At 38.0% G+C, this 21,330-nt stretch overlaps 1 protein-coding gene across 1 annotated transcript in view; it reads right to left on the bottom strand.

Annotated features, from left to right (window-relative positions):
• The window catches only part of mylk5 (myosin, light chain kinase 5), a 57,436-nt gene extending 43,725 nt beyond the window's left edge, over positions 1-13,711 (bottom strand). The window contains exon 1 of the mRNA XM_020933180.2: positions 13,490-13,711. Within this exon, the coding sequence (XP_020788839.1) occupies positions 13,490-13,628 (139 nt within the window). The 5' untranslated portion in view covers positions 13,629-13,711. The remainder of the gene's footprint in view (positions 1-13,489) is intronic.
• Between the last annotated feature and the right edge of the window lie 7,619 nt (positions 13,712-21,330).

Below are 21,330 nucleotides of genomic sequence, written 5' to 3'. Positions count from 1 at the left end.
AAAGATAAAGATCTGAGGCTACACCACATGTAACAGCGTCTCCCAAGGACCCCTGTTTCTGAACTAACAGTTACTGTGGAATTTGCGTTTTACAGCACAAATCTGCTCACCTGTTGTAATTCCAACTAAATCACTTCTTTCTGGTCAGATTGTGTTAAAATAAAGCTCAGAAAATATGTAAATGCAAATTTGTTTTGACAGCCCTAATTGTAAATTCACCTGCAAACATATATTGAGAAACTCTGTACTACACACAACGCCTTTTTCTTTATTTATTTTTCTTTTGTTGTTTGTTTATTGTTGTTTTTTTTTGTATGTGTGTTAGTCTTATATTTTGTTATGTTTTATGTCTATTTTGTTATTAATGTGCTGGGTATTCACTGCCTCAAAATTGCAAAAATTATAAATTAAAAATAATAATAAAGTTCAGATTAAAGTCTAATAAAGCCTCAGACAGAGCAGTGCCCAAAGTTAGCATCACAGCCCCAGCGAATGTTGATGACATCAGCTGCAAAGTATCAACAGCCAATCTGAGATTAAAAAAAAAAAAAAAAAAAAAAAGTTTAGTTAGTTTATTTTTTGGCTAAACGTTACATAATGTGGCTTTACCATTCAGAATTTCATTGCAAGAAAAATCGGCAGTTGCAAAGTTTAGTTCTGCCCACATTTAACCTTTGCCTCTACGTTTATGACACACACACACACACACACACACTTTGAGTTGACATTAAAGCATAGCAACGGGTTGTACCTCCCATAGGCGACTTCACACTTCTTTCACAACATCGCACTTCTGTTTTCAAACGCACAGCAGAATCAGAATCTACCGTATACACTTCACAACTAAAACTACAGCAAAAGTAACATATGAAAATACACAAATATGCCTGTAATTAGGAGTATTATTATAATTATTGACCATTTTTACAGTTTTTATTGCAGAACTATCTTGTGTCTAAATATCGCACACCTCCATGGGAAAAAGTAGTAGAATGTAAAGAAGTGAAAGTGGTAAAGTACTGCATTTAAAGGTATTGTTTAACTTAAGCATTTGTCAAATACTTTCTCTACTCTCTATAGAGATGTTATTGCTTTGTCTGGAATGTTTCACAGTATGGCATTAAACCTTTCTATCCTCATAGAGACCAACCAGACCAAGTTACAGGTCAGATCTGCGGAGAGGCGACCCCACTCACAGTCAGATTACCTGTTTTTCTAAGTGTTAATAAATTTAAGGTAGTACTGTTTAATGTTATACTGTGGAACATTCCAGGCAGGGCAATGACATCTCCATAGAAACATAGAAACAAGCAGGTGAAGTAACAGAAAAATTACACAATGCACCTTTAAAGAAAAAAAAAGGTATCTGTAAAAAGGTATCTTAACTTTTACAGTGGATACTTTTTACTTTTACTTCACTACATCTGAGAGCAGGTATCTGTACTTTCTACTCTACTACTTTTTTGAACTACAGTGAAAAATACAATTATTGTTATTTTTTATTATTATTGTGTGAGACCTGCTGAAAAGGCTGGTCATACTTTGAGCAAACTAAAATATAAAGGGAAAAACATCTACCAAAAAAATCTATAAAATTGTTTATACTGAACAAAATTTACCACAAAAATCAGTATCAAAATCACCACTACATCATGAAGCTGTAAAAAGATCTCAGAATCTGAATGAATACTTTTATTTTTTACTCTTTCAGTATATTTTTAATCAGGTACTTTAATAGTTTTACTTAAGTACTGGTAGATATTTTTATGTAATACGTTTACTTAAATATTTTTTTTGCGCGCCAGTATCTGTATTTTTACTTAAAGGTGCACTATGTAACTTTTTGTTTGGGGGTCCATCACCTGAATGTTCCACAGTATGACTTTAAACAGCTCTACTTTACATTTATTCAATTACAAGTGGTTTTATAACTCCAAAAAAATGTAAAACAAACAAACAAACAAACAAAAAAAACAACAACAGGCATTCTGACTGAGAACGGGGTCGCCTTTCCGCAGATCTAACCTGCAACTTGGTCTGGTTTGGTTTCCGTGATGATAGGAAGGTTTAATGCCATACTGTGAAACATTTCAGACCAAGCAAGAACATCTCAACAGAGAAAAACATTTGATAGGCCCTCCAAAAGAAAAGAAAAGTTACATCATGCACATTCAAGTATCAACATCGAGTACTACTTCCACCACTGACAGGAAAAAATAAATGAATTATAAATAAAGCAATAAAACATGTTGCAATCAGGAAACGAGGTTAAGTGACTTAGGTACTGTACTTCCTCATATGTGATATTTCAAATTAAATTGGTCAAAGAGGCATTTATAAGTGCAGACTATACAATGTGAAAGGCTCTGTAACTGATTTTTCCATGTATTTGAGCAAAATGGGTCTCGCATATGTATATATTAGCCTATATATGCAGCTCCTGAGGTCAAATGAAGTCTTTTGGTGTGCTGTCTGCCTCTAGGATTTCATTGTCAGAGAATCAGGAAGTATGCTTTAACTGACTAGTTGCTGTCAACTCCGATTGGTCTCTGAGGGCTGTGAAAAGGGCTTATAAACTCATTGTGGTGAATCATTAGGATGTTTGGAATGCATAAACTAGAGTGACCAGATGTTCCTATTTACACAGGACAGCCCCAGTTTTGACTTTTGTGTCCTCTGTCCCAGCAGATTTATCCAAAACCGCTGATTTGTCCCAGTTTTATACAAGAAATGTAGCCAGGCTCATGCCACCCAGTGCCTCAGCTCAATTTAATTTCTCTCCAGCGACTAGGTCAGGAATCAGAATACACTAGACGGTTTGCAAGAACCCCGGAAGTTGTAAACTGCGCACCGGCCAATCAGCGAAGAGCTGTGAATCCATGAAGTCAAACTCAAGCGCCTGTCTGGGTCCCTTTTGTGATACAGCACAACAGTAAACAAAGCGGTCGAGATGGATGTAGACGAAGACATATATTCTGTACTGGCAATGATTCCTGAGATCGAAGATTTAAAGCCGGAACAAAGAGAATGTTTAGTGAATTTTATCAAGAGGAAAGACGTTATTGTCCCTCTTCCTACAGGATTTAGTGCATTACATACGTTATATAGCAGCGATTGGTTAAATAAAAAAAGTACCTGCCTACCGTCTAGTGAAGGAATCCTAATTCTGTGAGATCAGACCGGCTGATGAATCAGGCTAAAAGATAATCATCCATTTCACATCGAGGATTTAAAGCCGGAACAAAGAGAATGTTTGGTGAATTTTATCAAGAGGAAAGACGATATTGCCCTTCTTCCTACGCGATTTGGCGCATTACATATGTCACGACCAAACAGCAACGGCTGGTTAAATAAAAAAAAGTACCCGCCTGCCGTTGCGCAAATGAATCCTAATGCTGCGAGGTCAGACGGTTTCCACAAAGTGAAACTCGCTGAAGAATCAGGCTACAAGAAATGTCAAAGGTCTCCCCATTTTTGACTACTCTGGTACCTCCCAACAGGAAAGACAGGCATACATTGTCATTTGTTTAGGTAAAATTCAAAAACGTGACAAAAACATAAAGAAAATGTGACTATACTGACTCAAATAGTGCCAAGTGCATAACAATTTTCTTTAATTACGCACTCATTTCACAATTTTATTATTATTGACCACCCCAAACCAGGGATGTCCCAGTTTTTTATTTTGAAAATCTGGTCACCCTAGCATAAGGTAAATGAGGAATAACTTTGGACAAGAAGAATTGGAAAGTTCAGTTTTTCACATTTTGAAGATAGTAAAAATGAGGTACAGCACTTTTAAAATAACAAGTTTTCAGTTACCTTTTTGTTGAAAATCCAACCCCTAAACGGAACCATAAATGCTCGTATTGAACACAAGCTCCTGAAAATACCCTGTTTAAATCCATTTTGTATTTTTTCTTGAGATTTCAGACCAGCTTAACACTTTTCTGATGGTGTTTGCTTAGGGTGACCAGATTTTCAAAATTCAAAACTGGGACACACCCGGGTTGGGAAAGTTGGTGTAAGTAAAATTGTGAAAAGAACGTGCAACATTGTCCATTCTTAACTTACTCTTTGGGTCAATCTTGAGCTGAGGGACTTCTGACGGTGCTTTTATTTTCTCTTATGGTCATTTTCAAGCTCAGTTTTCTGTATTTTAGCTAAACAAATGACAATATATTCCAATCATGACTGTTGGTGGGGATCAAATCATATTCCTAGATAGATGCCAACTTGTGTAACATGTGACCTTATAATATCAAATAAAGCAGAAGTTGTGGTAAATAAACACACAAGCCAAAAGAGACATGCCCAAAGCAGGAATGCAGCATACGATGTGAAGCTGTTTCATTTTGTCACAACATTTCACGCAACTTCAGTTCAGCTCATGCAACCAAACAATTCAAAACAACATGCTGACACTGTGCTTAATGATACTTGACATGTTCAAATGGGAGTGTGCTCTTCTGCAGCTGATCACCAACATTCCCTGGGTGGGTGAATCTAACTGGAAGCACTGCTCTGTCTGAAGCTCTGTTACGCAAGTTAGAATTTAAAGAACCCATATAACGCAAAATTGACTCTTGTGAGCTTAAAGCCATGTTATAATGTTGTTATCTCATCAAAAAGAGTTGTGTTTTGTTTCATTCACGCATGTATGAGTATTCCTTTATTATTAGTCTGTCTACATCTCCAAAGTTCATAAACGCTCTGTAGTTTTCAAGTTAACAGCTGCATTTTACCTTTTGTTTGATAGAGATTGGAAATTCCAGGGCTGAAATGATCCAAATGATTCTGCTGAATGTGTGTGGGGTTTAAAAACACAGTGGAGCACTTGTTAGGGATGTAACGGTGCATGTATTCGTGCTGAACCATTTCGGTACGGGATGTTCGGTTCAGTGCGCAACTGTGCAGGAGTGGATTCGAGTGAATTTGTGTGTGTTTACATTCCGCCACTACATGTGCAGCTACACGGAAGACTCTGCTCTATTTTTTTATTTTTTTTATTTACAATTTATTCAGTGCTTTTTTTTCCGTCCACATAAGTCACAGTATACATGCCATATTTCTTTTTTCCCCCCACACATAAAATCAATATAAATGTAAAAAGTAGATAAAAAAAAAAAACTCTGCTCTTTAATATTCACAAGGGAACTCATCCATGATTGGGGTGGCAGTGTTTCCTGTGACCTGTGAAAGTTTCATTTACTGTTTCCAAGGAATTACATTTTTATAATATTTCATACATTTGTTGCTTATTTAAGAATATTTTATTTAACGTATTAGTATTACTAAGTAGCAACATGCACTTTATTTTATTTTCCCGTTTGTATAATGTTAAACCAAATTGTTGGTTTAATAAACACACAAATAAACAACAAGAAAACGGTTTTGCATTTTGTTCCCATATTGTACCAAAAATGAATTGAACTGTGACCTCAAAACCGATGTAGATACCGAACTGTGATTTTTGTTTACCGTTTACCATTACACTACTTACACTACATCACAGGGTGGAACAGGGTGGGGGTATTTTCTGTTTGAGAGAAGAACACAGCCTAAATATGCAAAGTGTGTGTGTTAAACATGTGTGAATGAAACAAAACACAACTCCAGGTCTGTTTGTGATGAGGAAACTACATTATAACATAGATCAGAAATAGAGTAATATTTAATCTGAGCTTTGTTTTAACACATTTTGGCCATAAATTTTTGTTAGAATTTGAGAAGTCACTCTCAAACAGCATTACCGTCATGTTGGTAGTATAAGCCAGTTACTGTTTTTCAATTATTTTCACTCTCAACTTTCTTGCTGAAAATCAAACACCTAAACAGGACAGATTCATCACAGTCTCCTGAAAATATCTTTTTTATATCGATTTAAATTTTTTTTCTTGAGTTTTCAGCTAATCTAAAAACAAATGCGTGGCATTGTTTACTAATGTGTGCATAGTGTCACCATGGTAACTGCTGAACTGCTGAACCCCATAGACACATGCAACCTGCCCACGCCAAGGGTAAATGTTTTATTTTCTCTACAACATCCATAAAACTTTGTGTCTTAAAAGGTGCACTATGTAACTTTTCGGTTCGGGATCTGTCACCTTGTTTCTATGGATACTGTATGTCATTGCTCTTCTGGAAATGTTCCACAGTATGACATTAAAGGTGCATTGAGCAAATTTCAGTCAAGGTCCGTCAAATGCTTTTCTCTATGGAGATGTTATTGCTTGGTCTGAGATGTTTCACAATATGGTATTAAACATTTCTATCGTCATGGAGGCCAAACCAGACGAAGTTACAAGTCAGATCTGTGGAGAGGCGACCCCGCTCACAGTCAGAATGCCTGTTTTTATAGGTATTTTTGAGCTATAAAACCACCTGTAATTGAATAAATGTAAGGTAGAGCTGTTTAATGTCATACTGTGGAACATTCCAGACAGAGCAATGACATATCCATAGAAACAAGCAGTTGAATGACCCTCCACCTCCACCAGAAAAGTTACACAATGCACCTTTAAACAGATCTAACTTACATTTACTCCAATTACAGGTGGTTTTATAGCTCAAAATACCTAGAAAAAAGGCATTTTCGGGGTCGCCTCTCCACAGATCTGACCTGTAACTTGGTCTGGTTTGGTGTCCAAGATGATAGAAGTTTTAACGGCACACTGTGAAACATTCCAGACGAAGCCATAACATGTCCGGGGACAAAAACATTTGACTGACCCTCCACCCTCCGCCCGAAAAGTTACACAATGCACCGTTTTTGTTACGCAGAAAATTCCAAGTTCCATTAAGATTTGTACAAACAGACCGCAGGAAAAAGGAAATCACAACTGAAAAAGCAATAGATCCATGACACTAGTTAACCCCTCGTTTCTAATGAATTCATATGTCAGACGTCAGCTGCATCGTGTCCAGGCCTGTCTGATAAGATCACTCCAATACTCACCAAGCAAAACATCAGCTATAAGTCACGCTGGGCTAGGTTTGCGACAACAGCTTTTGTGTGGGCGGTTTTGGAGAAAAAATCAAAACATACAACAGTCAGGAAATTTTTACGTACGATATATTTCTCTATTAAGTACAATCATCTTGAAACCAAACCAGAAAAGCTAAATTTTTCCTAAAAGAGCATTCTAATTCCACAATATTCTTAAAAATAAAGAATGCAACACTTAAATGTGCACTGTGTGACTTTTTTTTTCGGGGTCTGTCAGTTGCTTGTTTCTATGGATATGTCTGGAATGTTCCACAGTATGACATTAAACAGATCTACCTTATGTTTCTTCAATTACAGGTGGTTTTATAGCTCAAAAATACCTACAAAAACAAGCATTCTGACTGTGAGCGGGGCTGCATCTCCACAGATCTGACCTGTAACTTGGTCCAGTTTTGATCTCCGTGAAGATAGAAAGGTTTAATGCCATACTGTGAAACATTCCAGACAAAGCAATAACATCTCCACGGAGAAAAGTACACAGGTACACAATGCACCTTTGAGTAGTTAGTTTATGTCTGTAATGAGTCATAGAAGAAGTCCATAATTCTCATTGTAGTACAGAAAAATAACAAAACGTTCCTCGTTAATACAAAAAAGTACTATAATAAATACTGACACCCAAAAATTATCGTTCCATGTGTCATGTATTGAACAATAAGTAGATATAGTGTATATATCGTTTCAGACAGCTTTTTTGAGTTGGGTAAAGTAACCAAAAATGTAATCAAGAATACAAGTGTGTTTTAAAAATTAAATCATAATCGCAACTGAACCTGGGCTGCCAATGCCTTAACCTGTAGATAGAGGACTTAGACTTAGACAGACTTTATGGATCCACAAGGGAAATTATGTTTTTTTCATGGCTTGGTCCTGCAACTTATACTCTGGTGTGACTTATTCATGAAAATTTTCACACTGACAGTTGCGAGAGGGCGCTCTACTGCGCATGTCTCCTGTAGAAAGAGTCGCTGTCCTGTCTGTATCATGTCAATTGATCTCACCATTACTTCTGTACCACTAAAAATTTTTAATTTAAGTGACTTCAGTGACAATTGAAACCATCGTGTCGGGATTCAAAAAGGCCAGAATAATTCTAACTGGAACTGATGCTGCGTCTGACGACAGCTGCACAGAAGAGGAAGCGGAGCTCCGTTTACCTCCAAAGGTCGCAGAGTTGCTCAGAAGTGACACTGAGAATGAAAAATTCAATGGATTTAGTGATTTGGAGTGAGATGGAGAGTTTGGTAAACTTGTTCTGTTCTGTTGTTTATGCTATAGTTATCTGAAGAACTGTTCATATGTGACGTTAACAGTCTGTTGTTCTCTGTTGTCTATTGTTATTACTATAACTTGCCTTTCAAGATGAAATGTCGGTTCTTGGGCTCTGATTTTATACAATAAATTTCCCCCAAAAAGTGAGACTTATAGTCCAGTGCAACATGTATATGTTTTTTTCTTCTTCATTACACATTTTTTGGCTGGCGTGACTTACACGCCGGAGTGACTTATAGTCCGAAAAATAGGGCAGACTTGCATGTCAAAGCAGAGAAGCTCCAGAATTCACTGCAGAGGTTGCACTAGCACTGAGTAATGACTGGCTGCGGATGCTTCTCTTTTAATGCAAATTTTTATAATGATTATGAATGTTTTGATTTGTTTGTATTGACATATTTTAAATGCCTTTCTCATTCTGTAAAGCACTTTCAAATACTTTGTGTACAAATTGTAATATACAAATAACCTTGTCTTGACTTGCCTTGCCTGAGGTTTAGACAGTGACCTTTCTGATCACAGAGAGTTTCTTCCAACTGGATTGGAACACTGAACCTGGCAACCAACTCATAGTCACTTGAGGCTCATTCTGCTTTTGACTGGATAATTTGCTTAAAAACAAAACACGTGTCATATCCAAAGTGTTTGTAATTAAGTAAGTAATAAATCAGCATTACAACTGTAAACGGTAAAACTTTAGTTTGATTTGAGCATGTTCATCTTGTATTTACAGACACAGCAGCTGTGTTAAAGGTGCACTGTCTAACTTTTCTGGTGAAGGGTTCACCATCTGTAATTGTTTCCATGGAGATGTTATTGTGTTGTTGAGTGTCTTTAACAGCTTAACAATAAACTTCTATCTTTATGAAAACAAGCAGATACCCCTAGGCCAAATTAGAGTTCAGATCTGTGGAGAGGCTACCCTGCACAATTTTTCAAGGTATTATTGTAGCAAGAAAATCACCTGAATTTGAATAAATGTTAGATAGGTAGATTTAATGCCATACTGTGAAACATTCCAGGCACAATCTCAGTGAAGACTTCTCTGCATATTATACTATTTTCTGATCCGCGTTTTAATGTTGTTTCCTCATCACAAACATACCCTGTGATGCCATGTGGTTTTTACAGGAAGCGCTCCACTATGTTTTTAAACTCCATATATCTTCACTATAATCATGTGGATGATTTCAGACCTGGAATTGCCGATCTCTACTGACCTAAAGGTAAAAAGTAGCTGTTCACTTGAAAACTACCGCTTCATGACATCACAAGGTGGAACAGAGCATTTTGAGCTTTGGAGATTTAAACAAAATAATAAAACAAAATAAAACAAAACACAACTTGAGGTATGTTTTTGAGGAGGAAACAACATTATAACATGACTTAAAGCTCACAAGAGTCAATTTTGCATCATATAGGACCAGTAATATGTACAACAGGGATCTTTGTTGTCTGGGGTCCACATTATCCCTCCTGACTGTGATGGGGGCCGGGGTCGGGTCAGCGGTATAACAGAACAGAATACCGTATTTTAAGGAGTATTAAGCATTCTGGATTATAAGATGCACTGTGATTAAATGGTCTATTTTCGAAATTTTTTCACAAATAAACCACACCGGACTGTAAACGAAACACAACAGCTCGATGGCTCAGTGGGACTTTGTTTGGTGACTCTGGGCTTTGTTCGGTTGTGGCTCAGAAAGGCACATTGCACTCGCTTTTTCGGTTAGTTCCTCCGTTCCTCATCGGCATGGAGTGATGAGTGTGTCTGTGGGTGTTTTTCGCTGGTCGGTCGCTGTCTGCTCCATGTGTGTTTGTGTGTTCTGCGGGTGGTGCGGCTTTATGGTTTACTGAAGTCGCGCTGGGACACCTGAGTGGATTCGTGTATAGGGCACTCTTTTTCTGATGTGGTTGGAGACATAAGAGCGCGTCTAATAGCCCGGAAAATACGGTAACCCTGACAACGCAGATTATATTCTTTGAAAACCGCCACACTTTCTTTACATATCAGACAAACTGCATGCTCCTTGCACTGAACAAAACAATAATCAGTTGTCCACTGTTCTTTGAAAACTCGGCACGCTCTTTTAACTTTTCGTACTTTAACACTCACCATGTTGCTGTCCTTAACTGCACTACAGAACTCTGCACGTGCGTTGACTGTCACTGTTTGATCTCGAGCTTGTCAGGTGACGAAAATTTCAGCGGAAAATGTAAATATATCATATCATAATTTAAATATTAAATATAAATACTTCATATAATACAGCGTTTTAATTGAAAAACAAACAAAACACAAGATGCAGACGTGGTGTTATTATTTGCCACAAAGTATTTAAAAAAGACAGGCCGTGACAACTTTTGAGAAATGCCTCATAGGGCCAGTTCAAGTGGTGAGGGGCAGAGGGGCTGGGGTCAGGTCAAAAGGGCATGGAGGTCCAGGGTCAGCCTGCCAGCCTTAGATTGATGACCCCTGATGTACAACAAGCTTCACACATCCACTTACATACAGCAGCCATTAGCGATTTGAGAAAAATATATGTTTTCAGTTCTGTTCATTAAACACTAGAAGCAGACTGACGAATGAACTGCTTTACTAATCACTTGTGTGTCATTATGGGCATAGGGTGTGCAGGCCATGACCCATTGTGTTGTCTGGAAAATTATTCTAGTGAAGGTGTGTGGAGTTTAAAAATGCAGTGGAGCTTTTCACACATTACCATATGACATCGCAAGGTGGAACAGAGTGTTTTCAGTTTGAGAGAAAAACTAAGCCTAAATATGCAGGGTTTGTGTGTTAAAGATCCGTGAATGGAAAAAAAAAAGCAAGTCCAGGTCTGTTTTTGACGAGTAAACATTATAACACAGATCGGAAAATAGCGTAATATGAGCCCTTTAAGCTAAACACAGAAAATTGAAGCTTTCACAGTTTTCTAATGTTAAGTAAAGGGTTCAGAACAAGGCAAGAATTCTCACCTCTCACCTTTGTTGTTACAGGCCCTATTCAATGCTGGACGACACACACAGAGGTGAAAGGGCTAACTGCAAACAAAGGGGAGGGGTGCTGGAAAAACTTCACCCGAATGATACTTTAACGATTTTAGGACAAACATTTGTAACAAAATTGGGCTTTGAATAAACTTTGGTGCTACTCAATGGTATCTAAACCTTAAAGGGCTCATATGACGCTATTTTATGATCTTTGTGATAAAATTGTTTCCTCATCACAAACAAACCTTGCATATTTAGACTTTAGAGTTTTTCTACCAAATAGAAAACACTTTGTTCCACCTTGTGATGTCAAGTGATAATACAGAAAGTGCTCTACTGTGTTTTCAAACTCCATACACCTTCAAGAGAATCATTTGGAGGATTTCAGCTCTGGAATTGCTAATCTTTACCGAACTAAAGGTAAAAGGTAGGTGTTAACTTGTAAACTACCCTTACGTTACATCACAAGTTGGAACAGAGCGTTTGGACAGCTGGACACATAGACAAACTAATAATAAAGAGCTACTCAAACATGTGTGAATGAAACAAAAGACAACTCCAGGTCTGTTTATGACGACAGCACTAAATTCTAACATGGTTTAAAGCTCACAAGACAAAAGTGAAAAAATGCATAGCACACTCATATGGCCGATGTCCAAAAGCTTTTTTAAAATTTTTAAATAACGTTTCAGCAACAAAAGCGTTCGTCAGACATTTTTCTTGCTTTGGACCACATACTACTGTAGGTACTGTGGTCCTAAGCAAGAAAAATATCTGACGAAAGCTTTTTTTTTTTTACTGAAGCGTTATTTAAAAATAAAAAAAAAGCTTTTGGACATCGCTCCATCTGAGTGTGCTATGCATTTTTTCACTTTTGTCTTGCTGCTTCTTGCATTTGCACCTCGAGAATTTTGGTGTGCGTTTCGTGTTTCTTTTGTTTAAAGCTCACACCAATCAATTTTGTGTAATATAGGACCTTTAAACAGTAAAACAAAAACTGCTAAAATGTTAAGTTTAAATCACTGTGGCCTATTATTGACTCTTTTCCCATCTGAACATTTTGTTAACCGAAAGTATATCCAATAAGTACTTTTAAAAGTGACATAAAACGATTTGGTACACACTTATAGTACACCTTAAGTACACCTAAGTGAGTGAGGATTACAGTATTAATTAAGATCAACTAAGCCTGAATCATTCTTAAAGGTGCATTGTGTAGCTTTTCTGGTGGAGAGTCCTTCAAATGCTTTTCTCAGGTCAGATCTGTGGAGAGGCGACCCCGCTCACAGTCAGAATGTCTGTTTTTCTAGGTATTTTTGAGCTCTTAAACCACATGTAATTGAGTAAACGTAAGGTAGAGCTGTTTAATGTCATACTGTGGAAGATTCCAGGCACAGCAATGGCATATCCGTAGAAACAAAAAAGTTGCACCGTGCACCTTTGAGGCTGTTAAACCTGTAGTGATTAAAGTGTTGTCAGTTATTTTATTGGAGTGATTAAAATACCTCTTCCTTCTCTACATTTATAGCATCAGTTTGCATATGAGACAAACTTAGACTTTAACTGTACAGACTGCATTCCTCTTTACCATTTTCTGTTTCCTTGGACATAGCTCGAAATAGACATCTAGTTCACGTCAATATTTGATTGAGGTATACTGATTCAGCCATGCACTAAAGTAATTTCCTCTACTACTTCTTTTGCATGTGTTTATTAAAGGTCCTATAATACGCAAAGTTGACTCTTGTGAGCTTTAAGCCATGTTATAATGTTGTTATCGCATCAAAAACATACCTGGAGTTGTGTTTTGTTTTGTTTCATTCAGACATGTTTGGGTAATCCTGCATTATTAGCCTGTCTACATCTCTAAAACAGAAAATCCTATGATGTCACAAAGTGGTAATTTTCAAGTTAACAGCTGCTTTTACCTTTAGTTCAGCAGAGATCAAAAATTTTAAATCAGACATCAGAAATTAACCACATTATTTTAGTGAAGATGTAGTTTAAAAACACAATGGAGCACTTCCTGTATTACCACATGACATCACAAGGTGGAGTGTTTTTCAGATGATTTGAGATGTGTGAATGAAACAAAACACAACTCCAAGTTTGTTTTTGATGAGGAAACATTATAACATAAATCAGAAAATAGCTTTTAAACGTTGCACAAATATTTTAGCTATTTTTATTTATTTATTCATAAAATTCACCAACCTGAATTTGTGGCATTGCTGGACTTCACAGTTGTTTTAATCCCACTTTTGTAGTTTTTTCCAGGAGTTGCACCCGGTGTCTTAAAGTGCATCTTGTAGGTTGACACATATCTGGCTTGGCTGGTCATGTCCCCATTCATTTCTACAGGAGACCTTGCAGTCGTCCAGCTCTATTGAAAAGTTAAGGAGACATTTCACATGCAGCCTGTGTATCGGACTTCCTCTTCTGATCTGTGCACAGCTGAAATAGTGCATGGCTCTCACACTTCTCAGCCTCTCGTTTCTCACCCCTCCCCTCCCCTGTCTGAACCACCAAGCCCCGCCCACGTCACAATAGGGCTGCACTATTCGTGGAAAGTATGTAATTGCGATTTCACTGACAAGCATTACAATAGAGATTAGATCTGAGATTCACAGTATATATGAACAAACAGATTTGGCACAATATTACGCTATTTTCTGATCTGTTATAATGTTGTTTACTGGTCAAAAACAGACTTTTGTTTCACTCACAAATATTTAACACACAAACCCTGTATATTTAAGAGTTCTTCTCTCATATAGAATCTATTACGTGACATCACAAGGTCAATGGAGATGTTAGTGCTTCATCTAGAATGTTTCACAGTATGGAAATAAACCAAGGAGACCAAACCAGACCAATTTACAGGTAAGATCTGTGGAGAGGTTACCCCACTCACAGTCAAAATGCCTATTTTTTATTTGATTGGAAAACAAAAATGTGATCTTTTAGAACCCCTTTAATCATCTCATGTTTCTACAAAAACATGTCCCCATTTTGTTGGAGAATTTGTGGCATGGTGGCGGATCACTCACACATCTGGGATTGCCCAGTCCTTTGTCATTATTGGCAGGACATTAAAATGCTGGCACAACACTCAAACCCATCGAATCACTTTTTTAAAAAGCCATAAAAATATTGGACAAGAAACCATTCTCATTTCACCACTGCACTATTTTAGACAAGTATAATTTGCTTAATTTTAATAATTTTATTGGTTTTAAATATGGTCTATAAAGTTTTGCATGGACTTGCCCCTCCTCCATTACAGGATTTTATTAAAGTAAAGACTGTGAGTGGGATGGGAACTAGGGCCACAGCCCGGGGGAACTGTGACGTCCCACACAGACGCACAACATTCGGACAAGGTGTGTCACAGTCAGAGGCACAAAACTTTGGAACAGTCTGCCACTATCAGTAAGAGAAACTTCAACTCTTGCCACCTTCAAGTCCTCCTTAAAAGAGTGGCTAAAGAAAAACCAGACTTGTGGACACTTTTAGTATAGATTTGTTACTTGTTTTTGCTTTGTTTAAATTTGTGGTGTTACCTGCCAAGGGACTACAGATGGAAATGAGCAGTCTTGCTATAATCTGGCATATTTACACTGCAATGTCGTAGATGTTCATTAATATGCACTGTCCCTATTAAATAAATAAATAAAATAAAATAAAAATAGATATAGAAAATATACTGTCTATGGATCCAATGATATACAGTATGTATTAGGAGCATTGTCAGATAATGTATGTGTAAAAGAAAAACAGGATGGTCTTCTTATTCTTTTGATGATTGCACAAAAAATTATAACTGTTAAATGGAGAAAACCCTCCCCTCCGACAAGGACAGAATGGACACAGAGACTAAAACATAAGTGTATATCATGGAACAGCTGACAGCCAAACTTCAGATGAAAGCTTATTCGCAGAACGATGGACTCTGGTGACTATGTACCTGAATAATAACTAGTATAAATAATAACCCTTTGTCAAGGGATGTTCTAAATGTTTATTTCTACTGCTGTTCTTAAAAAAAAAAAAAAAAAAAAAAAAAAAAAAGCCTGTTTTTTTCTGTAACTTAATAAAAGTATAGGTAGAGCTATTTAATATACATTTCACATTCAGGCAAACATTCCAGGCAAAGCAACGACATATCCATAGAAACAAGCAGGTGAAGGACCCTCCACCAGAAAAGTTACACAATGCACCTTTAAGTTAATGAGATTCAAGCTACAATCCTGGTTTACTCAAAACTCAGACAATTTGGGACAGAGCAAACCTCTTCTTATCTCACTCATACTCGTGCCTGACCTCGCCCACTGCACAAACCACACAAGCTTTTATTGCACCAGTCCTCCCACAGAGACCACCATAAACTCCCATAAAGAACATAAAGAAAGAGAAACAGCCCACAGAGGAGTGAAGGGGCTGTTATCTGTGGCTCCAGGCAAAGGTCGGACAGCAGCTGTATCGATCACTGTGTTTACTCACTTCTTATCAATGCTACACTTGAACTTTAGGCACGATTCAGCAGACTGAGTTCTACAGTACACGTCTGTCCCAATATTTATTTAAGCTTTAACTCATTATTTCAATTCATAAGCTCATAAACTCGACAGTTTATAGCCAAATTATTACAAACAGCCCAGTACTGAGAGAGTTTCAACAGAAAACTAATATTAGATTATTTAAAGCTCCTTTTATTACATGTAAATTTGGCAGGACCTCAGGTAAATGTTGGAAGGGTGTCATTCCCAAATATTCTGGGACTGCCCTAAACTGGCAACATTTTGGAAAGATGTGCAATGTGAAACTGAAAACTGTTTATGTATCAAAATTGTATTAGAGCCATCCTTTGTGCTGTTGGGAATTTTTCCAAATGACATTACATTAAATAGTAATTTTCACTTGTTGAAAATTTTACTTTAAATTGCCAAAGAAATTATAATGACCTCCTGGCTCAGGACGCTGCCCCCCACAATTACCCAGTGGAAAAGTTAAATAAAGGATATGTATCATATGGAGCAAATAAGTGCAAGGTTACAAATGAAGACAGATTTATTCCTGGACAAATGGTTTATAATTCAAGACTATTTCAAATGGATGATTATCTTTGTTAGCCTGATTCATCAGCTGGTCTGATCTCACAGAATTACGATTCCTTCACTAGGCAGGTACTTTTTTTATTTAACCAATCGCTGCTATATAACGTATGTAATGCACCAAATCCTGTGGGAAGAGGGACAATAACATCTTTCCTCTTGATAAAATTCACCAAACATTCTCTTTGTTCCAGCTTTAAATCCTCCATCTCAGGAATTGTTGCCAACACAGAATGTATGTCTTTGTCAACATCCATCTCAATGCTTTGTTTACTGTTGTGCTGTTCCACAAAAGGGACCCAGACAGTCGCTTGAGTTTGACGTCCCGGCTTCACAGCTCTTCGCTGATTGGCCGGCGCGCGGTTCTTCCAAACCGTCTAGTGTATTCTGATTCCTGACCTAGTCGCTGAAGAGAAATGAAATTGGGCGGAGACAGTAAGTGGCGTCAGCCTGGCTATATCCTTGTATCTACACACACACAAAAAGTTTATAGCTAAATTAAAGCAGAACTGTTATGCAGAATAGAGTTTTCAGAGTTTTTCACCATGTTATAGTTGCTTCTCTTCTCATTGACCCTCTCGAAGTTGTATGATGTGATTGGTGCATGTTTGAGCAATCTTTAATCGCTTATTTTCAAGACGCCATTTTGTCGATCAACCCACGTTTTCACTGTTTTCACTGCCACTGCTCTATACATACTTCGTTCTCCATTTTTATTTTTGTTGATACATGTAGGATTCAGCAGCGTCACGTAGCGTGATGTGTAACTGTCCATCCGAGGTGCTCACTCTTTGTTGTTATGACGTTTACATCGACGTCAGCTGACTTTATTTATTTATTTTTTATTAAGTTGTTTTCGGTAAATATTGCAATTTAGAAATCTGTTAATTACAACATAAAGATCCATGGGTGTCATAGATTATACAGCACAGTAGATATACAGCAGAAACAAGCACAGTAGGTCGTCCTTAAGAGAGCAAACAGTGATACTGATAATACACTGGACATACAAAAAGCTTTACAATGCATTATTCATTCACTCCACACTAACCATCTGAGCCACAGCTGCCCTGGGGCACACTCACCACATTCATACCAGGCAATGTGGTCTGAAGTGTCTTGCTTAAGGACACGATGACAGTTTCTACCAGAGGAGCCAACTACTAAATCAAGGCAAAGTTTTATAAAGGTGTGACTGTAAACACACTGCAGATTACACATTTATACATTACTGATCTGAGAGATAAGCAGAGTATAAATAAAAGTTCTTGGCAAACTACCAACAGTAAATAGTCTTGTTACACTGATTTACATGTGTCAGCAGAATTGACATTTGGGAGCTGATATTTGATCCCGCAAAATATACCAGTATCGGAAGGATGCAAAGACTGTATAAAGAAGTGGACTGAGTGTGACGTCAGCCACAGCGTTCAGCTCCAGTCAAATGAAGCTCACAGAGGCAGTTATAGGGCGAATTTATGAGAATATTTTTTGTAATTTTTTTGTAGTTTTGGTTAGGGGTGTAATAGTACACAAAAATCACGGTTCTGTACGTACCTCGGTTTTGAGGTCACGGTTCAGTTCATTTTTCGGTACAGTATGGGAACAAAATACAAAACCATTTGCTTGTTGTTCATTTGTGTGTTTATTAAACCAACAATTAGTTTTAACATTATATAAACGGGAAAATAAAATAAATGCAAAGTGCTATTTTATTTACTAATGAGTTAAATAAAATATTCTCAAATAAGCAACAAATGTATGAAAGATTATAAAAAATAAATTCCTTGTAAATGGTAAACAAAGGTTTTTCAAAAAGTGAAGCGCAGCACTAACAGTTCCAGCACAAAGTTTTACTCACTCTTCATATTTTTGGCCAGAAAAACTTGTCCACATTGTCTGCAGTAAGTGCAGATCTGCTGGCAGTTACAATGTGCCCAGCGGTTGAAAATACACTTTCACTAGGGGCAGAGGTCATGGTGGAAGCGGAGATTCCGTGCTGGGGAAAGTGAGGACTAGGTTGCGACAACCATACTTTTGCGAGGATTCACATGGTTTGGAGGGATGTAGTCAAGGCGCCCGCCCTAACTATAAAGCGCTGCAGGAAACACAGGCACCCCAATCACGGACGAGTTCCCTCATGAATATTAGCCAAGACTTCCATGATACTGCACATGTAGTGGTGGAATGGAAACACACACAAATTGTGTGAAATCACTCGTGCACAACCCTGCACCGAAACATACATCCTGTAGCAAAACAGTTCAGCACAAATACATGTACCGTTACATCCCCAGTTTTGATATATTTTTTGGTTAAATTTTTAATGAGAATATTTTTGGTAAATTCAGACCCTTTCCCAGTATTTCAGCTTTGAACTCAACCAGAATATTTTGAGATTTTTTATTTTTTTGTTACTTTGGTAGTTTATTAGTTTTTTGGTAGAATTTTGTTATGAGAATATTTTTGGTCATTCAGACACTTTCCCGCTATTCCAGCTCTGCACCCACTGAACCAGACTCTGAATGCAGAGACTTTCTATTGACTGAGCCCAAATGCTCATCAGTCTCACACTGTAGTGGACGTCAGGAATCCAGCTCGAGGCAGTCATGTAGAAACCAATGAGACACAAAGACACTGACGTCAGCACACTCTCCTCATCCTCCCTCCTCTCTCTCTCTCCACTCCACTCTCCCCCTTCTCTCCCTTCTCTCTCTCCCCTCCTTTGGCCTTTCTCTCTTTCTCTCTCATTTCTCTTCCATTCTCCCATTCCCTCTGCATCTCTGCTTTTTGGCCTCCCCCCTCTCCTTCACTTCTTTCTCTCTCACTCCCTCCACTCCTCCCTCATCTCCCTGTCCCCTCTCTCTCTCTTCCCTTCCTTTCTCCGATCCTCTCTTCCCACCTCTACCTCTCCTACCTTTGTCCCCCACTCCCTCCAAACCTCCTCATTTGCTCTCTTCCTCCTCTACCTCTCCCATTTCTTCCTGTCCCGTTCTCTGTATCTTTCCTTCCCGTCTCTCTCTGACTGTCTTCTTCCTCACCTCTCTCCTTCCTCTGCCTCATTCTGCTTCATGTTCTCTCCTCCTCTCCTCTCTTTCCTTCTCTGTTTATCCTCATCCTCCTCTCCCTCTCTCCTCTGTCTCTCTCCTCTGTGGAACAGATCTGGGGTCTTGTTTTAACCAAATTAACTCGTCAAACTTAGAGCCAAAGCTGCACAAACGGGACGCACAGTTTGTTCTGTTGTGCGTCTGTGAGCTCAGAAATATTGTGTTTCTCTTCAACAAATTTTCTTTTGTACACAGTAAAACAAATCAAAGAAATTCCAAAAACAAATTCCACATTTGTAATTTTTGTTGTTTGGGTCACATATCTGTCTGATAGTCAATTTAGCCATATATGTGATTAAAGAAGTGGATGGCGAAGAGAGATACAGTTTGTCTACTGGACAAAAGTTAGTTTGGTTGAAGACGTTTCGCAGCTCATTTAAGCTGCTTCTTCAGTTCTGGTCAGACGCTGGTGAACACTTCCTTATATCAGTCTGCAGGGAGAAGCTAACTAACTGAAACTAACACACACATGTTTACAGTTTCTGTTTGTTAGTTCGGCCTATTGACCTGTACAGGATGTGGGGTCTGATTAGCAGAACAATTCATGTCCATAATGGAGCTTCCACACGTTTGGACCTGACCTGGCTACACCTATTGTTCTCTTGTTTGTTTTGATTTAGGTTTGAGGATGGAGTTGTAAATAGGAGATAGATGGTGTCTAAGGCCTCCATTCACTCCCCTCTCAAACCAGTTCTTTTCTCTGGCTAAAATCTGTACCTCGCTGTCCTCAAATGAGTGGCCCGTGGCTTTCAAGTGGAGATGTACGGCAGACTGAAGTCCACTGCTGCTCTCTCGTCTGTGTTGGTTCAGCCTCTTGTGAAGTGGCTGTTTAGTTTCTCCAGTGTAGCGTTCACTGCAGTCTTCACTGCACTGAATGGAGTAGACCACATTGCTTTGTTTGTGGCTCGGTATTTTGTCCTTTTGGGTGGACCAGTTTCTGTCTTAAAGTGTTCGTAGGTTTGAAACAGACCGGGATCTCATGTTGTTTGAAAATCCTCTGTAGTTTTTCAGAAACACCAGCCATGTACAGAATAGTTGCCCCCTTTTCCTGGGTTCTGATTCTCTGTTGTCCTGTTTTTTAGTTCTCTTGGTTTTGTTGAAGGCCCATTTTGGATATCCACAAACAGAGAGGGCTCTCTGCACATGTTGTTCAAGAAGAAAGAAGTGGATCTCATCCATAGTTCAGCTCCAGTCAAATGAAGCTCACTGATGCTGTTGCAATTTCCATATTAGGAACAGGAATTTATTTACATACAAAATAGTAAAATAAAAACACCAGGTTCATGTAGAGCGGGTTAATACAAACATTTTAAGTGAACTGGAGTTGATATACACTACTGGTCAGACATTTTAGGACACCACACTTTTTCCTGTTTTTTTTACTGTTTACTGTTGACCAAAACATATTCTAAACTTTAGATTCTAGAAAGTGTCCACCTTTGGCAGATATAACAGCTGAACACACTCGTGGCTCGTTCTTTTTACAACAGAAATCAAATATTCTTCAGAAAGTTCTTCTCAAGTCTGTTGCAGAAGTTCCCATAAATGTGTGGCACTTGTAGGTTTCTTGGTTTTCACTCTTCTGTCCATTTTAAGCTCTTCATTGCACTTGTACGACTTGAATTGCAATAAATAACTAGAAAAATTTGAGTGTTCTAAAACTTTTGACTGCATTGGATTCATTTTATGCATGGGTTTCAGAATAATAAGACTTTTAAAATGTTTTCTTTAAGAGCCATTGCACTCTGCTTCCCAACTGTGAAAAATGCCCCATATCCGTAATATATTTTTTTGCGTCTTCTCATGCATAGATTAGAATCCCAAAGTTTTGTAC

The sequence above is a fragment of the Boleophthalmus pectinirostris genome, unplaced genomic scaffold (genome assembly GCF_026225935.1).
Source record: "Boleophthalmus pectinirostris isolate CB_2022bp ecotype Guang Dong unplaced genomic scaffold, ASM2622593v1 HiC_scaffold_17, whole genome shotgun sequence".
Classification (NCBI taxonomy): domain Eukaryota; kingdom Metazoa; phylum Chordata; class Actinopteri; order Gobiiformes; family Gobiidae; genus Boleophthalmus; species Boleophthalmus pectinirostris.
This window is presented reverse-complemented; position numbering and strand designations above follow the sequence as displayed.